This window comes from Acinonyx jubatus, chromosome C2 (assembly GCF_027475565.1).
Source record: "Acinonyx jubatus isolate Ajub_Pintada_27869175 chromosome C2, VMU_Ajub_asm_v1.0, whole genome shotgun sequence".
Classification (NCBI taxonomy): Eukaryota; Metazoa; Chordata; class Mammalia; order Carnivora; family Felidae; genus Acinonyx; species Acinonyx jubatus.
Window position 1 is genome coordinate 12365034 of NC_069384.1, and position 19466 is coordinate 12384499.

Consider the following 19466-nt stretch of genomic DNA (forward strand, 5'->3'; position numbering starts at 1 on the left):
AATCATTTTAATATTTTTTCTACTTTATATGTGGGGGTTACACAATTTCATTTATTTATTTTTTCAAGATTTTTTTTAATGTTTTTATTTTTGAGGGAGAGAGCACCAGTGGGGGAGGGGCAGAGGGAGAGGGGGACAGAGGATCCAAAAGGGAGCTCCCTTCACACTGACAGCAGTGAGCCTGACGCGGGGCTCCAGCTTACAAACCCTGAGGTCAACACCTGAGCCGAAGTCGGACGCTCAACTGACTGAGCCACCCACATGCCCCTAAAGATTTTATTTTTTTAAGTAATCTCTACACCCAGCAAATGTGGGGCTCAGACTTAACCACCCCAAGATCAAGAGTTGCATGCTCTATTGACTGAGCCAGCCAGGTACCTCCAATGGGATCTTGTTAAAAAATATTTTTTGAAACAATTCAAAAGTTAAAATTGAAAGTGCAATACAAAGTTTTTTCCCTCAACTATGTCACAGTCAGTTTGTGACATGATAGCCCCCTGTCCCAAATATTTTTATGTCCGTTTCCTATAGACAGGGATGTTCTTATACATAATTACAGTGTCACTGTCAACATCTTTTATCTGTTACTGTCACCTAATCTTTGAGACCCTTCAGGTTTTGTCAGTTATGTCCGAAGTATCACATCACCGGCAAAAGAAATTCCCAGATCATCCTTGGCATTTAATTATCATGTCTTCCTTAGTCTCCTTTAATCTGGAAGAGTTCTTGTTTTTCCTTGGCCTTTATAAAACCTCGACATTTTTAAAGATGATGTGCCAGTTATTTTGCAGAGTGACCCTCAGTTTGGCTTTGTTTGATATTCTTTGATGATTGGATTCAAATTCTGCATTTTTGGCAGAAGTTTTCCCAGACTTCATTAGAGCCCCTTGTTGACTTCTGTGACCTTATAGCATGTCGTCTCATTTTGAGGGAGCATTTTCTTGCTTTCTGGCACTTGCTGTTCCAGGCTCATCTTCTCCTTGCTTAGTGCCAGCTCTGGAATCACTCATTCTTCCAAGCATCCCTGGGTTCCTTAGTGGGGAACCTTCTCTACCCACTTGGACTGAATTCTGCTAGTACGCTACCCTCTCCCCTATGGGGATCAGCCTCACCTTGCTTGAGTTTAGTACTGACACTGCCCTGTTCACCTTGCTTAGGCTCTTGCCCTAAGCTGCCCCCGCCCCCCAGCCTCTGGTACGATGCAGTCTGGACCCCACTCTGGGCCAGCATGGACGCCTGCTCACCGAGTCGTTCTGGATGGGGAGGCTTACAATATGATGTTTATGCCACACATGTTGTTATATCAAAAGCTGCTGATAAAAGGACAGTTCAGTTCATTTAGAGATTCCTGGAAGACAGGAAGGTGAAGCAATTGTGTTGTCACTATTATGTCCCTAATTAAATACTGGAGGTTATTTATCTTTTTTGAATACCAATCTGTTGAAGCTAAAAATACAGATATATTCAGGTGTATTTGGATAGCTAATGTGGGAAGTCGGGTTTAAGAGGATATCCCCTGTCAAGTGATTAGCTGTATGTAGTGCAACAGCCTGCCTGCTACTTACGTACATTATACCCGTTGTCTGGGATCAGCTTTTAGACACTTTATTTTGTTCTGTTTCATTTTATATCTTTCTTCTCCATAGGTAATCAATTGTTTTCCCAAGCAGTGGTTCATGAATCTGAAAGGAGAAAGAACTATCTCTCAGTTAGAAAACTTCTGTCGATACCTTGTGCACTTAGCAGACACAATCTACAGAAACAGTATCGGATGTTCTGATGTGGAAAAAAGAAATGCAAGGTAATTTTCTGCGATTGTTGAATGAAACGGTGACCTAGAGTCTTTAGTTTTTGTCACATTTATTATTAAAATGTCTTAGAGTCACGTTTGTATTTTACTTTAAATTGTGTACACTGATGTTGTATTGGCAAACCTACCAAAAACACATCATTTTTCATTTTTGTGTTTCACCTAAGCTTTTTTCAGTATGTTATTTATGAAGGTGTTAAGAAAGACTTCATTAAGTAGCTAGCATCCCTAAGGAGATTTTCTCTGCCTCTTCCCTTGAAGAATTGGGGAGATTTCAGGCTGTTGGAATGTCCTGGATCTTAATCTCTGGGGGTTCGTTATATAGATGTAAACCCTCAAAAAGCCAGTCACTGAAACTTAAAGTGTACTAAAGATGATATGCCAATTTGGGGACATTTGTGTTCTGTGTTGAGTTTTTTGGTATCCATATCATAGACTGAAGGTCATCCCTCATGATTTTGGGGGAGCAGCTTGTACATATTTTTTGCCAGGGGTTGCAAAGAAGGAGTGAATAAAGGAACCATTGTACCTGTCTGGGGACCTTGTCTTGGATGTTCGTGTAATTTTGGGACAAATCTCTAGCATAAAAAGTAAGAATAACAAGTAAATTTGAAAGAATTTTTTTTAAAGTTTCATAAATTCTTCCAAATGTCACAGTTTTCATTTTCAGAATACATACCATTAGTCATACCCCTGTAACAAAACGTTTTTTTCTCTTCTTCATTTCCCTTCCATGGAAAAGAACCTTATTTTCTTAAAAGAAAATTTGCTATCTCTTACAATAAGATTAAAAAACCAAGTAGGCAGTACAGGTTTTAGTGGTAAACTTCTTTCAGCAGGTGATTTTGATTTATATTTTAATTTCATCTTTGGTGTTGTTATTTCTTGGCACTAATATTTCTTCCCAGTGTTTTTTTGCTAGATAAGTCCTATTCACTTTTTAAACTTTGATGTGTGTATACTTAACAGTGTTTTGGGGCGCCTGGGTGGTTGGCTCAGTCAGTTAAGCGTCTGACTGTTGATCTTGGCTCAGGTCGTGATCTCAGGGTTCCTGAGATTGAGCCCTGCATGGGCTCTCCCTCTCTCTTTCTCTGCCTCTCCCCTGAGCACACGTGCATTCTCTCTCCCTCTCTCTCTCAAAATAAAGAAAAACATTTTTAAAAAACAGTCTTTTTTGTTAGGAAGTTAAATGTCAACAAACGGTGTTTATTTTTCTACAGAAAAGAACTTCAACAGCTATTGTAAGCACTTGCTGTGTGCCACACACCGTAAAATAAGTTCCATGTGGGTTACAAAGTTTTACAAATTATAATCCTTCCCTAAAGAGTGCTTGCTACAATTTGCAGAGGAAAAGAGACAGCTAATGTCACATTGTGTGCTGTTTCTCACACTTGGTTCAAATAAGTGGTCATTCTGAAAGTGGTTCCTGAATCGCAGCATCAGCCTCACCTGGGAGCTTTGTTAGAAATGCGAATTCTCAGGCCCCACCCCAGACCTACTGAATCAGAATTCTGGGTAGGGGGCCTGGGGATCTGGGTTTCGGCAACCCTCTAGGTAACTTAGATGTATGCTAAAATTTGAGGGCTACACAGAATGACTGCTGGCCGGGGTGATAGAGGAAGCCAGTTTACTGCTTTCTTAGTGAATTTTTTTTTTTTTTAACGTTTATTTATTTTTGGGACAGAGAGAGACAGAGCATGAACGGGGGAGGGGCAGAGAGAGGGGGAGACACAGAATCGGAAACAGGCTCCAGGCTCTGAGCCATCAGCCCAGAGCCCGACGCGGGGGCTCGAACTCACGGACCGCGAGATCGTGACCTGAGCTGAAGTCGGACGCTTAACCGACTGCGCCACCCAGGCGCCCCTCTTAGTGAATTTTGGTAGAGTGGAGATTATGCTGGGTTGGTGGATGGATTGGGGATGAAGACACAAATATGATTTGTGTTGCAGATATGATCTGAAAGAGCTCGGACCCTGGTTTGGGCGGGAAAGGGCAGGGCTCTGAAAGTAGTTTGGCAGCAGATCGCTTTCTTTCCTTCCTAGCTGTGAATGATAGAATTGATCTGAGTGAAATTTGGGGGTGTTTTTGTTTTAGAAAGTGGATCCTTGATCTCTGGGCTAGTCCTTTAAACTATACAAGCTTTGCTTTTATATGGACAATTTTTTTTATATGCCGTAGTTTGCTTATTTGTCTTCTTTAAAAATGTGTGCTTGAAAAAATGGATTGCAAACCTCAAAAATGGTCATAAAGTCAAAAACAAATTCTCCTTCGAAGGCTTTTGTACTAATTAATGAAATGTTGCTGCATTTTTTTTTTCTTTTTTAGGGAAAACATAAAACAGATAGTAAAACTCCTGGCAAGTGTTCGCGCTCTGGATCATGCTATGTCTGTTGCAAGTGACCACAATGTGAAAGAATTTAAGTCTTTGATTGAAGGAAAATAGATCTGTGAGACTAAAAAAGCCTGTTTGCTTTAATACCATTCCCAGTGTATAAATGTTGTATATATGTAAAGTTTCTTAAACTGTAAAATATTGATTCTTGTTTTAATACAAAGAACATTATTAATATTCAAGACTGTGTCCTTAAATGCAATTTCTTTGGAATGGAAGGAATTCACATTATTTCTAGGAAGCCTGTTAATGTTTCCTTACTGCCTGTCATACTTTGTTTACAGAAATATTTTATATGGTTATTCAAATTAACCTCTCAGTTAATTGTTCTCTGTAAACGATGTGTGCAGTGTAAATTGTGTAATTATGCATATATATATTTATACCATCGTGGAGTTACTTTCACACTGGAAATTTGTGGTGTTTTTCTACAGAGTAAGCCTTTTAACAGCAGATTATTACTCAGTAGCAAGTTGTCTTAGGGAATTACTACCCTGTTGAACAAAAGGGCTGGCAAGTGACTAAGTGTTCGTCACCTTTTGGTTAGCAGTTGCTATCACTGTAGCTTTGCTGCCTTAAAATTGAGAGTGGAGTGTGGACTTAGTCATTGGGTGAATGGAAACTTTCTTCCTTGAATCAGCATTACAGTCTAATGAGGGTTTAATATGAACTCTGAATAATATATGCAACATAGGTTTTTGAAAAGAACACACAGAAGTTTAACTTTGGGAAATAACAGCCCCACAAACCTAACTGCATGGTTTTGGGCTGAGTGTCCTGTCTCATTCATGAGTCTACCCCCCTGACCAGCTTACAAAAATACATGCATTTGAATTTTCGTAGTCTGTCATTTTATTTAAAATCCCACATATGTGAGTTATATATGCAATAAAGAATACGCCTTGCTGACGAGCTACACCCAGGCAATTTAAGATCCTTGGTCTTCTATAATGTTTATACCACATTGTAAATATTCAGAGAACTTGTTTTAAAGTTTATGCTTTCTGATTCTGTGATTTTCAAGAGGAACTTTTTGGAAATTAAGGACTATTGTTTGATAACTATATATGTAATTAAGCTTTAGCCAAGCATTAAATTAATTTTTAAATAGATCCTTTGTTGTATTTTGCTGGTGACTAATTTTAGTTAGAACATTTCATAGGACTCTGATACGGTGAGACTCTTAGCATGTGTGCTCTTGGTCAGGTCAAATAATTAGAATAGAAAACATGCACTTCAGTTTTATCTTTTTTTTTTTTTTTTAACTTTTTTAGAGCTTATTTATTTTCGAGAGAAAGAGAGCGTGAGTGGGAGAGGGGCAGAGAAAGAGGGAGACACAGAATCGGAAGCAGGCTCCAGGCTCTGAGCTGTCAGCCCAGAGCCCAATGCGGCACTCAAACTCACGAGCTGGGAGATCATGACCTGAGCCAAAGTCAGACGCCCAACAGACTGAGCCACCCAGGCGCCCCTGTCAGTTTTATCTTTATTGTAGGAACATTACTTATCCCTGCATACTCAGTAGTGGCCTTCTAAACAGAATTGAAATGAGAAAACATTAATTCTAAGTAGAATTGAAATGAGAACTTCAATGGAATCAAACATACAAACATGTACACACATGACCTGCACATCATTTGTGCCTTAAATTTGTGTTTCCAAACCCATTCGACTGATGGCTTTTCCTGTGTCTACTTGTAAGGACTCCTGCAGTCAGCTTTGAGACTTGTTATCCTCTGCAGCCGAGCAGGCTGTTTCGGTTTCAGGAATGGGCTTGATTACCACACTGGGACCTTGACAGAAGGTGACCTTAACATAGACATGTGCGTAAGGCAAGTGGCTCCCCTGTCTCAACCAGGAAAAAATTCTCCTGAAATGTCTAAAGGACATCCTTTCTTATGAAGGGAACTGGCAAAAGGTGAGTAGAGGGTGACATTTTAATAAAGCTAAGGGTTTGCTTTTTCACTTTTTCCTTTTGGAGGAGTCTTCTGAATCAACTCTAGAATGCGTGAGAAAGGTTTTCCCAAAGGAGAGTTATTTTTATTGAGACCATATAAACCCCAGTCATAAAGACTGATTGCTGCATTACACCAGTGCTGTTGGCCCCAACCCCCCATCTTGCTGTTGATGCTTGGATTCCTGCACACACCTGCACCTCTGCCCGAGGGCTTTCTCTGGGCCTGTGTGGCGGGCTGGAGTGTCCAGCAGCTGATGTCCCAGGGAACAGCCCTCGGGCAAAGAAGGGGGTGGAAAGAGAAATACCCAGTAGTTGGGGGCCTCTGGGGAGCAATTGCCAAGCTAGCAGTAGACGTACAAGAGATTATTGAGGGGGAGCGACAATAAGGGGGAAAGAAGAAGGGGCTGGAGGAGGCCAGGGGAGCCTGAGAATGGAGATCATGGCCTCTCGAGCAGAAATGGAAGGAATTAAAGTCTCAGATACAAGGCTGACCGGGCCTCCTCAACCCAGAGTCTCAGCTCTGAGGAGTTTCAGGTCTCTAGGAGCTGCCCTTCGTCTCTCCGCCACTCTGGCTCACTGATGCCCAGGATCTCCTTGCGGGACATGGGAGGGGCATGATTTCATGGCTACCAGGCCAACTTCTAATCTCTCAGGTATGTTCCATGTCATCCCCCAGAGGGCTTCAGTTGACCTGAGCCATTGTTGCCTGCGGTAATAATCTTATCACCCAGAACTGGCCCCAAACTACACAAGCCTCAGTGAGCACCTTTTCCTCATGAGACTAGACTAAAATGTAAAGCTCCCGAATTTCTTTCAAGCCAGCTTTATTGAGGTATGATTTTCTAAACAGTAAAGTCTACCCCCTTAAATTTTAAGTGTATACAGTGCAGTGAGTTTTGATAAGTGCCTATTTTGTTTTAAAAGTCATGAAATCCTAAAAAATGGCCAAATGTTGTAGAGCTCCAAAGTGCATTATGTAAGATGCTACTTCTGTCTGGTTACCAGAACTCCTCTCTGACATGGTGATATCCACATAGTAAAGGGACTTTTGCTATAACCACACTGTAACTGTAATCACTGACTGTAACCACAATTTTGGTTTGTTGTTTCAAGTAAATGAAAATAAGAACAATAACTTCTACTTGTAGTAAGAATGAAGTATGACTGAATGTTTGGGAGACCTTCTGCTTTGGTAAGGCTGTCATTGTCCAAAATGCTTTGGAGACTGCCCTCCAAAATGGAAACTGTATGGATACCCGATTCAGTTGCTGAGAGTGGTTTCAGACTGCCTGGCAAAGGCAGACGGGCTAAAAATTGTTACCTGGAATTGGTTTTCATGTGCAATGTTGACGGGCCCCTGGCCTGCTTCTGGACCTTCAGGCCCCAGTAATTTATATTGGCTTTCTTCTAGGGCTGGGGCTTGGATATTACCAATCATGCAGGTCACTGAGAATGCCCATATACAGTGGTCCTTAGTTTTGGGGCTCTTATTTAAAAAGATCTTCAGGGGCGCCTGGGTGGCGCAGTCGGTTAAGCGTCCGACTTCAGCCAGGTCACGATCTCATGGTCCGTGAGTTCGAGCCCCGCGTCAGGTTCTGGGCTGATGGCTCAGAGCCTGGAGCCTCTGTTTCCGATTCTGTGTCTCCCTCTCTCTCTGCCCCTCCCCCGTTCATGCTCTGTCTCTCTCTGTCCCAAAAATAAATAAAAAACGTTGAAAAAAAAATTTTAAAAAGATCTTCAGGTAAATACATTCTATATCCTGTGCTTGATGATCCAAAACACATAGTGAAGGGTGAAAGTTCTGACAAATTCTGTGGAAGCCATCTTAAGCTACTCTTCAAAACCACCTTGCCCATGAAAGCTTACCTTTGCATGTAACCTTAGGTGTTGAAATTCCAGAGACACCTGTTTAGGGACCAAGATCCAGGTTGACAGGCGACACCCTCTAGCTCCCATCTCAGTGAGGTCGGGCCTTGCTGTACTGCTCAGGTCCTTTGATTTCCATGAGAATCTTGCGTGTCGTGAAAACAAACCCCTTCACTTGAGCTCCTTGGAGTCGGTCTGTTGTTTTGAAACGAAAACTTGTTGTCACACAAGTTTCTTGATGTGTGCATGAGCAGTTTTTCAGTCTTTGAAGTTTTTGTTTGATTTTATTTTCACAATGATTCTGCTCTCCAGCTGACTATATTTTCTACTTACAGGGTTTCTGTTTTGCCAAGTTAGTCTCATTCTTCACTGATTGCCGTAAGCTCTCATGCACAGGAAACAGCTAATGCTGTTTGGAACCTACTCTTGTGTTGCCCCTCAGGACCACTAGTTTCTCTTCAACAAGAAGTCACCCCTTTCTATATACTAATAGCTCTCTGCAGATCCTGATATAAAAGCTAGCTCTGGTGTATGTAACCTGAACAAGAGCCTATTAAAGAGAACTGAATGAGGCCGTTCGTATTCCCCAAGTTTGCCAGTTGTTTTCTAGCATTTTGATAAAATTCAGGCTGTACGGAAAAGTAGGCCCTACTACTAATTCGTGTTAAGACATCTGTCAACACTTGTAATCTTGTAACGTGGTACAGTTTTTAAAAATGGCATTGGGGCTGTTTGGCTGACCTCAGGTTCTCTCCTGATGGAAAGTCACTTAAGTCTTACATTAATTGTCTGTGGCTGTTGTAACAAGTGATCACAAACTGGGTAGTTTAAAACAATAGGGCTTTTCTCACAGGGCTGGAACCCGGAAGTACAAAATCAAGGTGGTGGCAGTGCTCTAGGGAAGAATGCTTCCTGCTCTCTCCCAGCTTCTGGGGGCTGCTGACATTCTTTGGCTAGTGGCCACCTTGCTCCCGTCTCTACTTCTGTCTTCATATTGCCTCTGTGTGTGTCTAGTTTCTCTCTGCCACCCTATAAGAACAGCTGTGATTGCATTTAGGGCCTGCCCAGAGAAAGCAAAATAATCTCAAGATCCTTAACTCAATCACAGCAGCAAAGACTTGTTTTCCCTATAAATTAACATTCACATGTCCCAGGGATTAGGATGTGCTAATTTTGAGCCTACCCACAGGCCTCATTGCTCATTTTGAAGGGTCAAGAAAGTGCCAGCACATCTCTGTGGGCCCTTAAGACCTCAGTAAGAAGTTTGTGTGTGCCACGTAACTTGTATTTTAAGTCAGTGCTCTCCCCTCCCAACCCCCACTGACGCTCTTCAAACCTGGTGAAAATTTGGCTATTTTCATGTGCTGTAACAAGCGTAAGTAGTAAAGAGGGACAAGAAAAAGAAGGAATTACATTCTATAGAAGTCACTAGTAAAATGGCCTTTGAGTTTTCAAACCCTGGGCATGCTTCTTCATGACTAAAATGATCCATGTTGAAAGGATTTGGAAAGGTTGTGGCCTTCTGACAGCTCTAGGAATGAGTCCTGCTTATCACTCCTGCCTCCGCCCAGTTTATTTTGAAGAAAGAAATAGCAGTTCACACCCAGAACCAAGGAACTTTGACCTTACTCTCCTTAGTCCCAAATCAAAAGAAATCAGAAGTAGGCAGAACACCTGCTTCTAAAAGAGCCCGGTACCCACAATTCCCACTCTGAGAAGTAGGGGTGGGGGCGTGGGGGACTCTTCATTGCAGCCTCCCAGACAGGCATGATGGAAGTGAGCTTAGGTTTGGGGTGGGCAAGTTTGGTTTCCGGTCCCAACTCTACTTGAAACAGTAATTTTTTAACAACTTCTCTTTTCTGGATCTCAGCTGTCATAAAAAACAACTCCCAAGCAAAGTACTCAATAACATCAACATCTCTCCTGGAGCAAAATATCCTTCCATATGTTTTTCTGGTGCATACATCTGCCATGCCTTCAGGGCTAGAGAGGCATTATAACTGAATAGGCAAATAAAATTTCCATTCTCACCCACTCCCATCTACTTTTTTTCCGTCAAATGCAATCTCTAATTGAGATGGATTCTTCTGGGGAAAAAAAAGCAACCACAGTCTAGCAGTTTAAATTAGGTTTAATTCTGAGGCTGTTGTCAGTAACCACTACTAACATCAAAAACACCTTTTTCTAAGTAAATAGTACTAAATGAGAAATCCCCTCCAGTTCTCAGAACTAAATGTGTCTTTGCATCTCTCCTTCTAGAAAAGAAATGGCTGGCTTCTTTTTCTAACGAATTAGAGCTACTTTAGTATCCTGAAACCAGGGTGGGTCCAGCTTCTCTAAGATGGATGAAGAAATGTTAAATCAAGTCACATGACAGGGCCTGGAGGGGGAAATGACTTTGTGCAAGATAACAAGTTTAAATTCTGCTTTTGCTCCTAAAATAAAGGCAAGAAGGGGAAGAGGTTAAGAAAAAACAAAGGCAAGCAGAAACAGTTTCTCAGAGTTCTGGGTTCTTCAGGATTTCAATTCCTTTTGGCCCCGTTGGCTTTGACTTCCTTTCCATATTTAGGTCTACTGAGTGGGAAGAGAATGAAACGTCCGTGGGACACATTGATATCAGCCATATAGCGTGATTTGTTAAAAAATCAAAAAACGAAAGGGTTAGGACGCCTTCCGTTATTAAACTGCGTGGTTGACGAAAGCTTTTCGCCATTCAGTGACAAACATAGTTGCCTGAGTACAGCCATGTTTCAACTCAGTCTTGAGGTCCTGGTTTGTGACATCCGAGTCTCCACCGTTTGCACAACTGGGCACTCTCCTACAGTGTTCCTGAGAGCTCTGGAACACGCCAGAAGAAAAGACAGCCGACAGAGTTGTTCCAAAGCAGGCATTAGTTTTTCTTCTGCTTATCCAGACGCTCAGATGGGAACAGAGCGCTGTTGGCGTGGAGACACCATGGACAGCTCTTCAGGCGCCGTCCGGTTGGCCCGCCTGCTGACAGTCCCGAGCCCTACCCCCCACCCCCCCCGCCCCCGGCCGTCAGGCCGGTGGGGGCGACCGGGGGTGGTTCTGACGCCCATCTTGGGTACATCAATACCCGGTCCCCAAAGCTTTTCTCCCGAGTCCCTCCCTGGCGCTCACGGGGAGGGTTGGTAAGTTCTGAAAAGCCCCCGCGAGGGGGCTAGGGAGGCCGATCCCCCTCGTCCCCATATCCCCAGTGACCTGCAGCCGCGGCCCCGGCGGCAGGCCGCCTGAGGTGAAGGTCACTGCGCGTGGAGGAAGCAGGCGGCCCACCGTTTCGGACTCGCCGGGAGGTCCGGAGTGGGCGGAGCCTCCCTTCTGACGCCCCGCCTTTCCCCCGAGGGGCGGCCCTTCCGCCCCCGGCCGCGGCGCAATGCGGAAGAGAGGCCTGCTGGAGCGGAAGTGACGATTCCGGCGGCTGTGGCGGCGGCGGCTGCGGGAGAAGGAGGAGGAGGAGCCGGAGAAAGAGGTGAGAGAGCCGGCGGGGGGCGGGGAGCGGCCGCGGCCAGACCCACCGGCAGCCGGGCGTGCGGGCGGACGCTTCCTGGTCAGCCTCCCCCGCCGCAGCCCGGGCGGGAACGGTGAGGGGCGACCGCGGGCAGCCCAGGCTCGGGAGGGCGGGCGAGGTTGTGAGCAGACTACAGGTTGTGCGGGGCGCTGCGTCGGGCCGGGGGCTGTGGTGACAGCGGCTGTCAGCCTGCCCGCGGGAGAGGAACCAAGTCGGTCTGGGCGCCGGGTCGTCTCTGCTGGCGCATAAAGGGATCGGGCGGCTCGGCGGCTTCGCCCCCCTGGGACGGAGCTGCTTTCCCGGGCGGTCGTCTGCCCGGGATCCCCGAGGATCCCCGGTCGGGTCCGTGTCCCGAGTCGTGACTCTTCCCGGGTGGCCATTCATATTTACGGGCTTCCGCCTGCTGTCTCCCCAGCCGGCGGTGGCCTGCGGCCGGGCGGGAGGTGGCGGTAACCTGTGCCGCTTCCCTTGCCCTTCGCTGCCGCCCCCGGGAGAGCCAGTCGTGTCGTGTCGGATAATCCTTTCCCTCCTCCTGCCCCCTAAGGAGCTTTGAACCGGCCTCGTTAACCTTCCCTCCCACCTCCTCTCCTTCCCCCGCAAAGGGACGGCTTGAAGTTTCCAAATCGGTTCCCTTTCAACGTAGTGACAAATCCTGAAGCAGGAAGCTGATAAACAACTCCGAACGAAATACGCTCAAAATCTTTCCTTTTGGTAAACACAAAGTAAACGGAAACTCATCTTAACCAAACCGTTCGTGGACTTAGAGTGTAATTAAGCCTTGTGTTGTTGCCTTGCCGTGAGAATTGGTAGCTTTTCCTCTGGCTTTTTGGTAAAATTAAGTGACGGCTTATCGTTTGGAATAAACCATTCGCTCCCTTGGGCTCCGTTTGTTTTGTTTTGTTTTTTTTCCACCCCACCCCCCCATCAAAACCTGGCAGGGAGGGACTTCTGGATGCCTTGCAGTCCTTGCTGCAGAAGGAAACGTTAGCTTCATTTGCTTTGCTTGGTTTTCACAGGGCTGCCTCTGAAGAAAGGAGAATGGCGTTCAGCAAAGGATTTCGGATCTATCACAAACTGGATCCTCCACCTTTCAGTCTCATCGTGGAAACCAGGCATAAGGAAGAATGTCTCATGTTCGAGTCTGGGGCCGTAGCTGTGCTTTGTAAGTCATCTGTTATTAGCCCAACTGATCAGTATGCCTCTGTTTTGATTTGAAATTATTCAGATTCAACCATTTTTTTTAGAGATGACCCTGACAGCCCCTTCGCTGTGTTTGGTGGAGCGGGGTATGCCGTTATTTTCTTTTCATTAAACCTTATTTTAAACTTTCATTTTCTTTTTTTTCCGTGGCCCCCCCCCGCCCCCCCTCGCCCACCCTTGCAGGTTTCTATTGGGGGTCGGGGGCGAAGTGTAAGTTTGGGCACAGGTTTTTGCTTCCTTGGATTCTTTGCCTCCTCCTAAAAGTAAATCTTTCTTTCCAAAGAAATATTGTCACAGTTCGTATCACATCACATCACCCTGTATAGGCTTGCTTGACATTTTTACTGTAATGAGCAGGATTTCTTTTTTTTTGGGGGGGGGGAGGGAGGGGCAGAGGATCCAAAGCAGGCTCTGCGCTGACAGGCTGACAGCAGTGAGCCCTATGGGGGGCTTGAACTCAGGGACCACGAGATCGTGACCTGAGCTGAAGTCCCACACTTAACCGACTGAGCCACCCAGGTGCCCCTGTAATGAACAGGATTTCTTGTATATCAGTTATAGTAATGAATTCCAAGAGTGTTTATCTAATGTTTTTGGAGTATCTTTGGTGAGGCCCTTACGTTTTTATTGAGAGAATTGTAAACTTCTAGAATTTCATGTGAGATAATGTGATTGATTTCATGTTATTTTAAAAAATTATTTTGATAAAGAAAAGGACTACTGCCCCACAAGAAAAATAGTAGATTAGTGTGGTCTGGGTTATTTTCTGGGCAAATGGATGAAATTAAAAATAAAAAGACTAATTTGAATATTAATTTTCTTTCTTAATCTGAGATTTTGGCAGAGAACTCCAGGTTGGGGTTACTAGAAATGTGATTCTGTTTTTAAAGGCCTTCTAGTGGTAACTACTTGTTTCTTTGTCATATTTTTGCTTTGTTAGCATTAGTTTAGCTACTGGTCATATTTTTATAAATTAAAAATAGCGTTTGAAAGTCATGCTTAAAAAAAAAGTCCCTAAATATTTTAAACTTTGAAACTTTCTTCAGATTCAATAAGTGAGCAGCATACATAAGACCCTGCATTTTGCATACAGAGTATTAACCTGTTAAAATGTTAACCTGATCTTAAAACTCTAAAGTAGTAAATTTTATCTTGATTGGAAGAAAGGGTAGTAACATAAAGAAAAGGCTGAGTGGGGCGCCTGGGTGGCTCAGTCGGTTAAGCGTTCGAATTCAACTCAGGTCACGATCTCGCGGTCCGGGAGTTCGAGCCCCGCATCGGGCTCTGGGCTAATGGCTCAGAGCCTGGAGCCTGCTTCCGATTCTGTGTCTCCCTCTCTCTCTGCCCCTCCCCCGTTCATGCTCTGTCTCTCTCTGTCTCAAAAATAAATAAACGTTAAAAAAAATTAAAAGGAAAAAAAAGAAAGAAAAGGCTGAGCAAAGTATAATGTATGAGAAGTGTATATATTTTTGGTACATATAGTAACATGGTTTGAGTGAGCAGGATAGAGCTATTTATGTTCTAAGAAAACAAGTCTTAAGATGGGTTATACTTAGTATGGACTTAATTCCTTCTAACTGTTTTTTATGTTTAAATAAACTGATATATAACTTGCTATAGTATTAATTGGCATAGCCTTTTTTTTTCAGACGACAAATATAGTTGTTTATACTGATGAATTCTTAATTTAAAATATCTGGGGGAAAATGGTTTGGTTTTGTCTTGAACTATTTCTCAACTGTTTGTATGTGGTGTTTTTTTTGGTGATGTCACCTGATTTTCTAATTTGTCTAAATTTACTTATTTTTTATTTTTTAAAAATGTTTATTTATGGGGAACCAGGGTGGCTCAGTTGGATAAGCGTCCGACTTTGGCTCAGGTCATGATCTCAGGGTTCGTGAGTTCGAGCCCCGCCTCAGGCTCTGTGCTGACAGCTTGGAACCTGGAGCCTGTTTCGGATTCTGTGTCTCCCTCTCTCTGCCCCTTCCCTGCTCACGCTCTATCTCTCTCTCTCTCAAAACTAAATAAACATTAAAAAAAAATGTATGTTTATTTAGTTTTGAGAGATAGAGCGTGAGCAGGGGAGGGGCGGGGTGAGAGAGAGAGAGAGAGAGAGAGAGAGAGAGGGAGAAAGAGAATTCTAAGGAGGCTCCCTGTCAGCACAGCCCCACATGGGGCTCAAACTCACAAACTGTGAGATCATGACCTGAGCCAAAATCAACAGTCAGGTATTAACCAACTGAGCCACTTAGGCGCCCCTATTTTGTCTAAAATTTAAATGTTTCTTCAGTTATGGTTACTGGTGATAATAGGGAGTTGAGTTTTCAGCTACACAGGATGCACTACCCATAGTTACTAGGATTATTGCTTTTATTCTCAGGTAGGAAACCAAAGGATAATCATTCATCCAAACCTCCAGCAGCTTTTATGCCAAAGAATGGTTAAGAAAAAGCAAACTTCCTAATCCGTGCATTTTGGCATTAACATTTTAAGGAAAAGAATATTAAGAATATTGTCTTAACTTTCATTGATTGTATTTCTTTTCATTAGATTTAGACTATATAAGCAATTCTTTTAGAGGGAAAATGAGTTTGAATGTTGCCTTTCCTGATAAAAGTAGCATAAATGATACATAATTTATTAGATCTGTTATTAGCTTTCCTACAGTAGACTTTAGAGTAATAGCTTGAAATATTTAATGTTAAGAGCTGACAGACCTTTTAGTATATCCTTTGACTTGTAAAATTAATTTGACATTCAGTTTGGAGCAATACCAAGGTGCATGTTGTGCTGTAGAGTGCTCGTTTTTAAAATCTCACATTTCTGAAGTGCCTGATGTATCCAGGGAACTGCATTTGGAAGATACTGAGTTGTTCTTTTTCTCTTTAGCAGTCCCAGCCCCTTGAATCTCAGTGCAGTCTGCTTATTAATCTACAAGAAGAATCTTCCAAAATCACGTTCGGTATTAAACCAAAGTGTAACCCCATTTTTCAAGAAGATTAGGTTTGAGTCCTCAACCTGTCCTTCCATAACTTGGCCCCACCCTGTGTGTCCAACATGGGTGTGGATCTCCTTTCAGGGGAGACTCTTCTGTTTCTACAGTGCTTTCCCAAAGTACTGTGCTTGTTCTACCCTTCATCATGCTGTTCCTGCTACACCCTCTTCCCTGGAATGCTTCTCTCTACCTTCGCACTCGAAGCCTGTCATTCTCGCTCCAATCTTCCTTCCTGAGAATCTGCGCCACCCGCCCACTCCATCTCGTTCTTGTCTCTTCCTTTTCGTCATTTCTCTAGAACTCAGTCCGTGTCACAGGATAAACCCTTTTTATGCGCTGGCTTGTGGTTCTCCACATGCTTGTATGCAGGTGCTCTTTCTAAAAGCAGGTGGTAAAAGTGACCCTTGCGGGCCTCCGTCATGTAGCAAAAGTTTATGATTTCTCCAGGCTCTAGTTGTCCTGGCTTTAAAGAGTAAAGTTTAAAAATTTAGACATCTTAGGCAGTACATATCATTGAGGATTGACAATCACTTCGTTGTCTTGGCTTATGCCAGAAATGCCATGAGATACCCAACATGAAACCTTCCATTTCATATTATTAGCGCAGATCAAAAACTAAGGTGCCAGTGAAAACACAGTAAAAACAGTTTCAGATCATGGATCTTTGTAGGGCCTGAGTGTCCACTAATCCAGCCTCAGGACTCTGTCTTTATGTTGCTAGGCTTTAAAACTTAAATCGGTCATGATGCTCTGACTTAATCAGTGAACCAGTGGTTTTCAGCCCTGTTTGCATATTTAATCACCTGGCGAGGGGTCATAAATACTGGTTCCCTGGGCTCCAGCCCCCTAGAGATTCTGACGTGATCAGGTTGGGATGATTATTCTGAGCATAGTTTACGTAGGCTTTAGAGTCATAGTTTATATTTCTGTGCTAGATTATGGGATAACTTTTTAGCTTGCACATTTGATCCGAAGTAACCAGGTGGCCAGAATGTTAATGCTATTATTTCCTATTGATATCAATATTATAATAACTAGTTATATAATATAAAGATATATATTAAGAAGTAGTTTTCTTGAAACGTTCAGCCTGAACCGTAGTGCTAATGCTCCCATAGCCCTTTTAATGTAGTGCTTTAAGATTATGTGGAACTTCCGTGTCTGGATACTCTACTCTGTAAGGGAAAAACCCATGTCTTGGTAATCTTTGTACCCCTACTGCTTGGTACAGTGTTTCACTCACAGTTACAGAATAGGTGGCTAAAGTAGTGCCGTGGGGGGTGGGCCGGGGTGAGGAGGAGATTACCCTAAGCTAGCTTGCAAAGTTCACAGAAGTTTGAAAGTATGGTACCTTTTTTCTATAAAATTGATTTTTTTTTTTTATCTTTTAAAGAATTGGTGTTTGACTGAACTGCTGATAGAAAAGACATACAGAAGTTATCAGTCCAGAAAGCTGCTTAATTAAACTAAAATTTGATGTCTGAGGGGCAGTGGTTGAGTGTAGGAAGTTGATTCTCCGTGACTAGTATTCTGTGTCTGGACCAGCGTAAGCAGCAAGTGTGATGGTCAGCAAGTCATAACACATGTTTCCTCGGGAATTAATTCAACAAGAGATTAAAGAGGGATATCTACCAGTTTCGTGTCAGGTTCCGTTTCCCTCTTCTGTCTAGTTACACAGCAGGACTGCCGCAGGTCGCCGGTCTGACTGCTAACATGCTCTGCTCTGAATTCACGGACTATCTCGTTGTTTTTCAACCCATTTCGTGCTTCGGCAGAGGTAAATACTTTACGGTCATAATTGAGTCCTAAGAAAGACATGCAGAGGAGGTCAGCACACGGGAAATGAAGGATGATTTCTAGAAACAGAAGTTCTGGATCACCTGTTGAGAAGATGGGATGTAAGGTGGTGAGATAAATTCCTGACTCTTAATATCAGAGCTTTTGCTCTTTCAGTAAATGCCAGGATAGAAGTAAGGATTCATTGCTTTTATCTGCCTGCTGGTAAGATGATTTCAGGCTTTCCAAGTCCTTTTGAATCCTGATGGACTCAAATCACGTGCTTCCTAGACAGCAAGGCTGTATCCCTATATGCTGGACCTGGTTTTACCCCAGCTTGTCCATCTGAGTTTCTTCATTTACCTACTTTTTTTTCTTTTATCATGGAACTATGAACCATAAAACTATAGGACAATATTCTGGAAATCTTTGTCACTGAATGTGGATTACACTGCCTTTTCTGTAAAACTGCGTGCTCTAAAGGAGCGATTATAATGAAATAATAGTTGCCATTTATTGGAAGCTTCCTCTCCCAGTCACAACATCAAGCCAGAGGTTCCTACACTTTATTGTTTTGTGGTGTCTCATTAAGTTTTTCACAGCACCCTAGGCCACAGTTCTGTTTATTAAATAATTAGGTCCAAATGTTAAATAGTTCTGTCCTGAGAACTCTGGTACCTATTTGAAAAATAACGCAAGTAAATTGGAAATAATTTCTTTCCCTCCTAAATAACCAGTTATTTACTAATGGGATATGTATGTGCTGTTGAGCATTGAACAGCTTTTCACATCTCAGACTCAGATTGGGCAGCTCCACCCCCTTTCCCGTTCTGCTTCTGCCGTACTTGCTTTTTATCGGCAGCAACTACCGAAAACCCAGCCTTACAGAGATAGGACCTTATCAAAGGAAGTACGTACTCTACTGTTAATACTCTGAACTACCTCAAGCTAATAGTTTGGGCAGTGCAACAGCTGTTGAGGATCTCTGTGTTTCTTTCAATTTAAAATATCCTGCAGCTCTTACGCAAGTTTGTTGAAGCGCCCTAGAGCATGTCAGCATACAGTTTAGGAGATGTGGTGTTAGACATCCTGTATTTCATTTAGTTCCGTGGCTTGTGCTTCTATCTCCCATTTCACGGATGTGGAAACTGAGGCTTGGAGAGGTAAAATAACTGGGCCAACGACACAATCTTACCATTTGATTTTTTCACTTTAATTGTTATTTGCGTTGTTGCGAGGGTGGTGGGTAGTATTTTGGGGGTTGCGGGGTGAAGGGCAAAAACAAGGGAGTGCCAGTAGAAGACTTTAAAGTTAAGTGAAATTGATAGCATTATCTAATGAGGGAAGTGTTAAACTTGCTGTGCTTTTGCCCACAAACTATTGATGTATTAGAGAGGAAACTTGATTTAGCGTTGGGTCATTAAAAATATAAAGTTGCTTTGCTGAGCCAAGTTAAATGTTAGGCTTTAAAATTTTGGACGACGAGTGTAGTAGGTGGTGATGACAGGCGGCCTGCATAGTTGTTGTTTTGTTTTTGTTTTGTTCTTTACAATTGCCAAAGGCTGGCTGTCAGCATGATTGCCCTTTAGATAAGTTGCAGTATCTTACCTCTTTTTAAGAAAAATTTAAGTTGAGGGAGGAAGTGGCTTTTTATAGTTGACTTCTTCTGCCCAGAATGGTGAAATTTAGACTTGTTATATATCACTTTGTGTCAGGGTTGCAAAAATTTATTTTCTTCTTGTAAGTAATTTTGGGAATGTTCCTATTTGATAGAAGAGAAAGTAAATAGCAACTTAAATATCTATGCTTAAAACAAACAAACAAACAAACAAACAACAAAAACCTCACTTTAACCTAACTTTTCCATCCTGGGCCAGATAATAGGATTACTTGTTAATGTTGGGCCAAACCAGTAGTTACTAAGTGCTTTCCTTGCTCTACCAC

At 43.0% G+C, this 19466-nt stretch overlaps 2 protein-coding genes across 13 annotated transcripts in view; both read left to right on the plus strand.

Annotated features, from left to right (window-relative positions):
* PAXBP1 (PAX3 and PAX7 binding protein 1) overlaps window positions 1–5314 on the plus strand; it is a 34180-nt gene extending 28866 nt beyond the window's left edge. The window contains exons 17-18 of the mRNA XM_015062600.3: window positions 1647–1801; window positions 4136–5314. Coding sequence (XP_014918086.2) covers window positions 1647–1801; window positions 4136–4253 — 273 coding nt within the window. The 3' untranslated portion in view covers window positions 4254–5314. The remainder of the gene's footprint in view (window positions 1–1646; window positions 1802–4135) is intronic.
* Window positions 5315–11405: 6091 nt separating this feature from the next.
* Window positions 11406–19466, plus strand: part of SYNJ1 (synaptojanin 1) — a 90418-nt gene continuing 82357 nt past the window's right edge. For 11 of the 12 annotated variants that reach the window (XM_053220618.1, XM_053220623.1, XM_053220621.1 and 8 more), the window contains exons 1-2: window positions 11506–11624; window positions 12568–12713. In XM_053220618.1, coding sequence (XP_053076593.1) covers window positions 12590–12713 — 124 coding nt within the window. In that variant the 5' untranslated portion in view covers window positions 11506–11624; window positions 12568–12589. Of the gene's footprint in view, window positions 11625–12567; window positions 12714–19466 lie in introns of all 12 variants that reach the window. The other variant, XM_027041707.2, reaches the window with a different exon arrangement.